Here is a 9,434-nt window from a genome sequence, read left to right on the forward strand (position 1 = left end):
ATCTATATATTATTTTTTTTATTTTTTTGCAATATGTTTCAAAAGCAAATCCTCTTTAATATATTTCCAGACTTTTTGTAATCTTTTCACACCTGTAGAAATGTCGGGATGGTTGATGGAATTTCTAACACTTTAGATATATCTTTTATTTTATTTTTTATTTTTTTTCCAGGTGTAACGTTTGCGGCGAAGGGTTACTTTGACGCTCTGGTAAAAATGGGAGAGTTGGCCAGTGAAAGCCAAGGATCCAAAGAGCTCGGTGAGTCTGTTCGCTCTGCACGGAGGGGGTTGACCCGACCGTCGCCTCTGCGATTTGGCGGAGAACTAGTTGGATCTGAAGGGTTGAAGCGCGGCCCCGGCTGTCTTGGTCGAGGCCTTAAAGGGGAGCCGGTTACCAATAACACTTTTTTTTTTACTTTGAACATTTTGCGGGGGCGGGGCGGGCTAGTGCATTAAATGTTTGCCAACAGGACATTTCTTGTTACCCAAAGCAGCCAATCAGATGTACAGAATCCTCATTTCATTGTCGCCCTGAATGGAAAAGAATTGGTGCTGCCGGTGTCGAATTTCTCATGGCACACTTTTCAGATATTGTCCTCCTGGCTACCGGCTACCAGTCATCAGCAGTTGTGAAGTCTGTTTTCAGTCACAGACCCTGTGCTGGTGGACTGGAGGATCAGCGGGGTACATGGAAGCAGAGCCGGCATTTATAATGAGCAGAAATTGGTTGTATGTTAAAGGAGAACTATGGGGTCAGTGTTTTTCCCCATGGTTCTCCTAAGGGTCACTGGAGGACAGAAACTAGCGTCCTCCCGTCACTCAAAGCTCAGTATACCGCGAGCTACAGCTTACGATATACCGAGACTGCCGCAGTCGGGACTGATCCCGATATTACTGTCGAGATCCACCCAGCTGCGTGATTGACAGCGGGTTCTGCCTGTGAGTGACAGTCACGGCTCTCTGCAGGGACATGATCGAGATGTGAGCGAGCGATGGTATGTGTTCGCTCACTTCCCGATTCTACTGAGCCAACGTTGGTCCCTGTGTGTGTTGTAAAGTAGTCGCCTCTCCAAGCTCGCTCCGGGATGGACTACAATCACCGTACAAATCAGTAAACTAAACATGAGATTGTAGTCCATCCCGGGGTGGAGCTTGGAGCGGTGACTACTGTACAACACACAGGGACCATGTGGAACATTAGTATCCCCCCTCCAGATGGAAGGACAGTGTCGGCACCAATTCAGAGATGATTGGAGGATCTACAGCCGAGTGACACACAAAAAAGATACATTGTTGCTCATAGTTTGGGTACTTGAATGACTTGCTCTGAAAAGGCGGCAGAGTTTAAAAAGAAACAAAAAGGTTTTTTTTTTTTCTTAATGGACGTAATTAATAAGTCAGATTGTGAAAAAGATTTTGACTTGGAATTGTCTGCTGGCTGGTCATGAGTGAACACCTGGACTGGTGAACTCTCTGATCCTCTGTGGCTCAGTGAACTGAGAAGTTAATATTGTTTAGGGCTGCAACAACTAATCGACATAATCGATTATAATCGATTATTGAAAAAGTTGTCAACTTTTTCAATAATCGATTAATCGGCTTCTGATCAGTTGGCCCTGTTCACGGCTCCACACGCTGTGCGCCGCACCTCCTCCTCACCTCACGCTCGCCGCTGCCAGACCCGCTCGCATCCACGCTCCACACGCCGCACCTCCTCCCCGCCTCACATTTCCTGCCCATCCACATCCACGATCGGCACAGGGACGCGGGGAGATGTAGTAAGGAGGAGCAGGTGTGGGGGGATGACAGCTGCTGATAGACAGGTCCGATCTCAGAAGCAAGTTGCTGGAAGACTGCTCAGGTAAGCCTGCACTTTCCCCCACATGGTGCTCTATAATGTATTGCTGGGATTTGTATTCCTCTATAGCTGATGGTACATTGTGCTGTATATTATACATAGGAATACAAATCCCAGCAATACATTATACACTGTATTGCTGGGATTTGTTGTACTCCTCTATAGTTGGTGATATTCTGCATTGCGCTGTATAGAGGACTACAAGTCCCAGCAATAATACATTATACAGCGCAATGCAGAATACCACCAGCTGTAGAAGAGTACAACAAATCCCAGCAATAATACATTATAAAGTGGTACAATGCTAAATACCACCAGCTATAGAGGACTACAAAACCCAGCAATAGTACATTATACAGCGCAATGCAGAATGCCGCCAGCTATTATGTACTATTGCCGGGATTTGTTGTATTCCTCTATAGCTGGCGGTATTCTGCATTGTGCTGTATAATGTGCTTTTGCTGGGTTTTGTAGTCCTCTATAGCCGTTGCCATTCTGCATGCATTGCTGTATAATTTTACACTTTCCATTTCACTATATTGCACACCACACTATCTATTTTTTTCTTTTTTACTTCCACCGGTCCAAGCTTGCTCCTGTGATGGACTACAACCTCAATACAAACTAGTAGTCCATCACTGGAGCCATTTTTAAACTTTATTTTATAGTTTATCCGATTAACCGATTAATCGAACTTAATAATCGGCTAACTAATCGATTTTGAAAATAATCGTTAGCTGCAGCTCTAATATTGTTCAATCTGTGAAGTCTTCAGAGTGCTGTGACGAGAAATGATATTGTTGGGTGTCTGATTATGAAGCAGCAGTGTGATGGCGGTGAACTCTCTGAACCTCCAGGTCTCATGGACTGAGACATTGATTTTGTTGGGTGTCTGGTCATGGAGTACCAGTGTGATGGCAGTGAACTCTCTGAACCGAGAGGTTGATATTGTTGGGTGTCTGGTCTTGGAGGACCAGTGTGATGGCAGTGAACTCTCTGAACCGAGAGGTTGATATTGTTGGGTGTCTGGTCATGGAGGACCAGTGTGATGGTGGTGAACTCTCTGAACCTCCGTGGTTCTTGGACGGAGAGGTTGATATTGTTGGGTTGGGTGTCTGGTCATGGTGAACTCTCTGAACCTCCGTGGCTCATGGACTGCGATGTTGGATCTATAGATTTACTGTGACAAGAAATGATACGTTTATATACATAGATGGGATATCGGTAAAAAGAGGTTTACCCTTCAATATTTGGGTGCACTGTTACTTTGCACTGTTATATTTTATAAATGCTGTCACCCAAAGATTAATCCAAAATTCACACATGTTTTAAATTGGATTCAGTTGGAAAAATGTTTAAATCCTGGGTGACAACATTTTATAAATAGACCCACTAGTGATGCCGTGCTTGGATGGGGAGGTGGGTGCTGTGCTTGGATGGTGAGGTAGGTGCCGTGCTTGGTTGCTGTCATTTATAAAATGTGCTTTTGTAAGGCCTCTGTAGGGTATTGATTTTCTGCTGCCAGCTGAGACATACAGTGATGATCGGTGATATTTCTGCTCTGCTAAGCTCTTGGAATGAAGGTAGAGAAGACTCGGCAAGTTGATCTGCTCACCTTCTCCCATGCACAAATAATTGTAAGCCTTTAGTTTAGTGTTACTGGCTGCATTCGAGGCACGGTGGCTCTGGTTATGTTAGTCTGGGCGGATCTAGACCTCTCATTTACCTATTCCAGCACTAGGAAGTTGGGTTGAGGGATTTGCGTACAGCTGGGCACAACAGAAACTCTGAAGCTGGTTTGGTACCTTTTTTAGGCTGGGTTCACACCTCAGCGTATTGGAAACTCGCGTTTGCCGCGCGTTTCTACCGCGATTTGCGGTAAAAGAAACGCACGTTTCCGAGGGTGTATCCAGCTGATAATAGCGGGATACGGGCGTTCATACGCCCCAAAGAAGCTCATGTACTTCTTTTGGGCGTATGGCGTTTTACCACACGATCGGGCGGTAAAAACGCGCAGGTGAGAACCATGCCCATAGGCAAACATGGGTTTTCACCTGTTGCGTGTTTTACTGAGCGTAGGAACGGGGCCTTATGTGTAAAATTGCAGATGTGGCCTATGCAGGTGGGAGGTGGAGTGTCTGTTCTCTTCTGCACATGTTCCCTCCAGAACTTCAGGTGCTCTGGGACAGTTTGGCATACAAAGGGTGACCAGGATACAAATGACTTCTTATAGACAACAATAGAAACTTGGCCGGGTCACTTTGCATATCCTGACACACCTGATTTGTTACATTAAACCTGCAACCGGCCCAAACAACTGAACTCCACCCTGACCTGGAGCCAAATCTAAACCAGGCCGTGTAATGGAGACGAGAGCCTGAACATGTCGGTTTAACAACTTCCTGTCCGTGTCCTGTACAGTGTGACAGGCGGCATTTTTCAGGAGAAGGTTGGAATTGCAATCTTTGTAATCATAAGACAAGACAAAGTATAACTATAAATGCTTCAAGTTTATCTGGACCTAAGAACATGAAATCTATTGCAGCTGACCGGTCCGGAGATGTGGCGGCTGCATTCGTTTTTTCCAGGCTTTTTATTCATTTATTTTCACCTGGTGATCCTTCCAGTAACACTTCCTGTCCTAGGGTGACAACGCTCACTCACTGTATGTATGGAGAAACAGCGTCCAGCCTTCCTAGTAAGGACTACAGAACCCCTCCTTCTCTAAAAGCCATAAGGGGGAGGTGTTCTGTTGAAAAGTGACAGCCGGGAACAATGTAACTGATAAGAGTGCAGCACAGAAGGTATCAACTCACTGGACTTCTGGCGTGATCAACTGATCCTCTTTTATTTTTGCACATATTGAACAAATATTACGGGACTCTTTTTTTTTTTTTTTTTTTAAAAGGGATATTTTAATGGGCCAAAAAGGAGCAAATACAAAGTTCATTCCTGGGATCTGTATATCATTCACATTTATAAATCATTTACATTGTACTGCTAAAAAATAAAACCTCTACAAAGGCTATATGTACATTATCGGTCTCCGGCCTCTTCCCCCCGGCCCAGTCATTGATTTCTGATCATTCTTTTCTTCTCTCACAAAATAGATCACATCCCTCTATCCTGTGCTGAGCGCCCCCCCATCACCATCCCCAGCATAATGCCCTACAGAAATAGTCAGTGACAAATGTCCTTGTGGCCGGGCTCTCTCGCTCTCTCTCCATGTTCCGATTCATGTATGAGATCTGTTTTTAATGCTGCGTTTCCTTGAACAATGAACAGTAACGTTGTATCGTGAGGAGGGTGACAATTGTGCTGCAGATCTGTGGGCTGCCGAGAAGGAAGTCAACATTTTATTGTAGATGCGTCTTCCATGTTTCACTGAGGAATATGCTCTTCTCTGCTCGCTCGCTCTCCTTCTCTGCTTGCTCTCTCCTTCTCTCCTCGCTCTCCTCTTCTCTGCTTGCTCTCTCCTCTTCTCTCCTCTTCTCTGCTTGCTCTCTCCTCTTCTCTGCTTGCTCTCTCCTCTTCTCTGCTTGCTCTCTCCTCTTCTCTGCTTGCTCTCTCCTTCTCTTCTCTGCTTGCTCTCTCCTTCTCTTCTCTGCTTGCTCTCTCCTTCTCTTCTCTGCTCGCTCTCTCCTTCTCGGCTCGCATATACATCACTTCCGCATTCTGAAACCGGAGAGCCACCATGCTGATCCCTGGGCACAGCAGAGCTCGGGATCGTTTTTATGTAAACTGGTATCACTGCCTGTTTTTTACATTTTGGTATTTTCCCATGAGAGAGGGCGGGGCTAACAGGATGTGTTTAGACGGATTTTAACATTCCTCAGGGGCAGGGCCCTTCTTACCGTCTTGAATTGTATTGTAATTGCAATGTCTTCCTTATATTGTAAAGCGCTGCGCAAACTGTTAATCGGGTGCAATGCGCAGACATGTTGGTGGTCTATGGGACCTGACCGAGACCCTCGGCATGTGTTTGCATGCTTAAAAAAATGTATCTGGAGACACACATGACATAGGCCTGGAAGAGATTGTGGTGTGTTTGTGCCTGTGTGGAGAATGCGGTGCATGCTAGATCTAGGGCATGTGCATGTCCATGGCCATGGCCACATGTAAGTTTTGAGCATGTGCACACGTTCCGTGGGTCTCTGCCAGGTCCCATACACCACCGAGCGTGTCTCCGCATTCACCACATCCTCTACACGTGCACAAACGCGCCACAGTCTCTGGCATGTGTGTCTCCACATATGCAGAGACCATGGCTTGTTTGTGCATGTGTGTGGATAATGTGGTGCATGCGCAGACACGCTTGGTAGTCTATGGGACATGGCGGATACCGGCATCACGTCTCTGCATGCTCAAAATTTGCATATGTGGCCATGGACCTCATTCATCTATGGGGGTGGAGTTTCTCTTTAAGTACAATTTGCAGGAATAAGATCCATACGTGGTCTCGGCCTCCACACCTGAACTGTCAGTCGGCGGCACTTTCGATTAGCCGCTGTGGGAGGTGTTCCGTGTCCTCAGCCATCCCCATTACCCAAATTACACGGATCTGTTCCGACGGCACTCACTTTTCATCCTCGCCGACATTAAATTAACTCTCCGCTCCGCGCAGCCAAACAAGATTAATACATATTAAAATCCGCTCTTTAACGGCGCCGAACAATGTCTGCGGGAGACTGCGCCGGGAGACACCACGGCCGATGGGATTAATCACAGAACGCTGACCTGCTTTTCTGGGGAGGAGAAATGTGACACAAGGAGCCAATTCCACACTTTAAGGACAACTCTGTCTACACATGTCAATCAGGAGCGCCAATGATGACACATTCTGCTTCCTGACACCCTCCTAGATTGTCTGTCTCTCTGTCTCCCGCATCAATGCACTGATGGAGAGCACAACGCTGGAGCAGAGCAGGGGGCTGGATTTCCCACAAGGCCCGGCCTTGGGACAGCAGGGAGTAGAGGGGCAGCAGGGGTGTGGAATTCCGATGCCCGGGCTGGTAGTTGTTTTCTACATTTAGCCCGGCTTTGGGCAAGCAGAGCTAAATGTACAGCGGGGAAGCTGTCGCATGTTTTGTTTGGCAGGTAGAGTAAATCCGGTGATGTATCGAGTTGTGGGACCGCATGACTTCCGGTTTCCTCAGAACTTCGATGTTTGCACACAAAACATGTTGGGCACGAGCGCCATCCACGGCATTGCCCTATACACATAGACCACAGCAATAAAGTAATAAAATGATGCAGGATGACAGTAAGCCAGCACGTTCTTTATCTCCGGTGCCCCACTCAATATGGCCTCCGCTTAAGTGGGGCACCTGAGATAAAGAACGTGCTGGCTTACTGTCATCCTACATCATTTTATTACTTTATTGCTGTGGTCTATGTGTATAGGGCAATGCCGTGGATGGCGCTCGTGCGCAACATGTTTTGTGTGCAAACCTGGTAGTTCTGAGGAAACCGGAAGTCATGCGGTCCCACAACTCGATAAGTTCGAACTTTTGATCGATCACCGGCCCTGGCCGTGACCACGCACCCGGAGAGGCCAATCTGCCCCGCAGTGTCTTCTCCTGTACATGGCAAAGGGCATTGTGACACCGTGAACAGAAAATGTTGTCATTTGAACAAGGGTGACGCTTGTAGCTCCCATGGGTGGTAGCTCCTATGATTAACCAAGATCTTGATCTTAAACACAGTTTGAGGGTAGCTGCGTTCCTTTGCCATAGTTCCTTAACTGTTGTTGACCTATGATATTTTTGTACATTTCCCTTTTTTTTGTTACATTTTATCCCTTTTTTAAAAATGCAACAGGTACAGAAAACTACCCGTTGATCTGTCGGAAACCCCAGTGAGCTCCTAACTTCCTGTTTCAGCTGACAACACCGTGCCTCTGCTGCACTGAAATGTTGTCAGCCCCCGGGCCTGCTGGACTACAGAACTCCGTCCCTCTCCCTGTCCCTTTTTCCATATGCAGTGAATTCTTTCCCTACAAAACAATGCTGCTGCCTTGAATAGTCGGCAAACACAATGGGGGGAATTATTATGTTTGCAGACTATTAATAGCAGACAGAATGTGGAGCAGTTGCCCATGGCAACCAATCAGCTTCTCTCTTCAGTTTGCTCCAGTAAGATTTAAACATGAGACAGAGAAGCCGATTGGCTGCTGTGCAAAGCTGCTCCAGATTTTGTCTGCTCCAGTTTTGATACATTTCCCTTCAATGTGTGTAGGAAGAGGGCTCTTGGGAGATGTAGTTCCAGAGGCGTGCCTAGGTCAGGTGAGAACTGAGATCCTAACAACTGTCCCTGCAAGAAATCTGCAAGCCTGGTGATGTCATAGGGAGTAATGAAGACAATTTCTGACTACAGGAGCAATGTTAAAGAAGAAAAAGGGGCACATTTTTGGAGGAGGTTTGGGGATCAATTTGGTTATTTCCTGGACATACCTTCAGCCTTTTGACTGCCGATTTTGGTGCTTCCTACACGTCATGGCAATGAAAGGGTTAAAACAAGCTCGCTGAGACGCTGTTCTTGTAGAACCCACCTGCAGACTCCAAGCTTTGCCGTTGCAGCGATCTGATTGGCTGCAATTTTTAATTATGCGGAAATGACAGCTAGTTAGACGCTGCGCCACATCCCTAATTATAGCTAAGGACACCAGTGAAAGGTGTTGCCACTGATACGCCACAAAATGTTTTCCCGACATATTTTCCTTTTTATTGTACAAATATTTCAAATAAAAGTAAAAAACGCAGCAATTCTATGAAACGGCGCGGCGCTCGTCAATTCAAATGCCAAACGGATACCTGCAACGCCCCGCCGATCCAGCGCTGCGTATCGCCACATTCATGTTCTATTTTTTTATATGGTTTAAAATATTTGTAGAATAAAAAGGAAATGCACAAAAAAAACATTTCCTAAAGATTCCTTATTTTACAGATATTCCAAACTCTAGAACACGAGGACTGTGTAGGGAAACTTTTCTGTGCGTTTCCTTTTTAATTCTACAAATATTTTAAACCATAAAAAAAGAACATAAATGTGTTGCTGCGCCACGCTGGATCGGCGGGATGTTGAGGGTATTTGTAATTACAAGTATTGTCCGCTTTGTATCATTGGGAGAAACGTATACCGCTCCCCGTTCTTTTACTTTTATTGGGTTTTAAAATATTTGTATAATAAGGACATTTTAGGAAACGTTTTGTTACATAACTGTAGCTGTTGTGTATCAATTGCGGCGCCGGTAAAGTCCCGGCATCTTCTTCCCATTGTGCTTTATGTTTTGCAACAATGTATTTGTTGTTGTCTGTCATCTGTTTTTCATCTCTGTCCTGTGTGTGTGTGTGTGTGTGTGTGTGTGTGTGTGAGAATTTTTTTTATATCTGTCCTCTATCTGTTGTTGATCTGTCTCTGTCTCTGTCTCGCTCGCTCTCTCGCTCTGTCTCTCTCCCCTCCTATTTGTTGATCTGTCTCTCCCCTCCTATTTGTTCTCTCTCTCTCCCCTCCTATTTGTTGATCTCTCTCTCCCCTCCTATTTGTTGATCTCTCTCTCCCCCCCTATTTTTTGCTC

General features: G+C 45.9%; 1 protein-coding gene across 4 annotated transcripts in view; it reads left to right on the top strand.

The window, feature by feature from the left end:
* BAIAP2 (BAI1 associated protein 2) overlaps window positions 1–9,434 on the top strand; it is a 114,183-nt gene that overhangs the window by 50,372 nt on the left and 54,377 nt on the right. For all 4 annotated transcript variants that reach the window (XM_018566509.1, XM_018566512.1, XM_018566511.1 and 1 more), the window contains exon 3: window positions 173–259. In XM_018566509.1, coding sequence (XP_018422011.1) covers window positions 173–259 — 87 coding nt within the window. The remainder of the gene's footprint in view (window positions 1–172; window positions 260–9,434) is intronic.

This window comes from Nanorana parkeri, unplaced genomic scaffold (assembly GCF_000935625.1).
Source record: "Nanorana parkeri isolate BGI_ZX_2015 unplaced genomic scaffold, ASM93562v1 scaffold954, whole genome shotgun sequence".
In the NCBI taxonomy this organism is placed as follows: Eukaryota; Metazoa; Chordata; class Amphibia; order Anura; family Dicroglossidae; genus Nanorana; species Nanorana parkeri.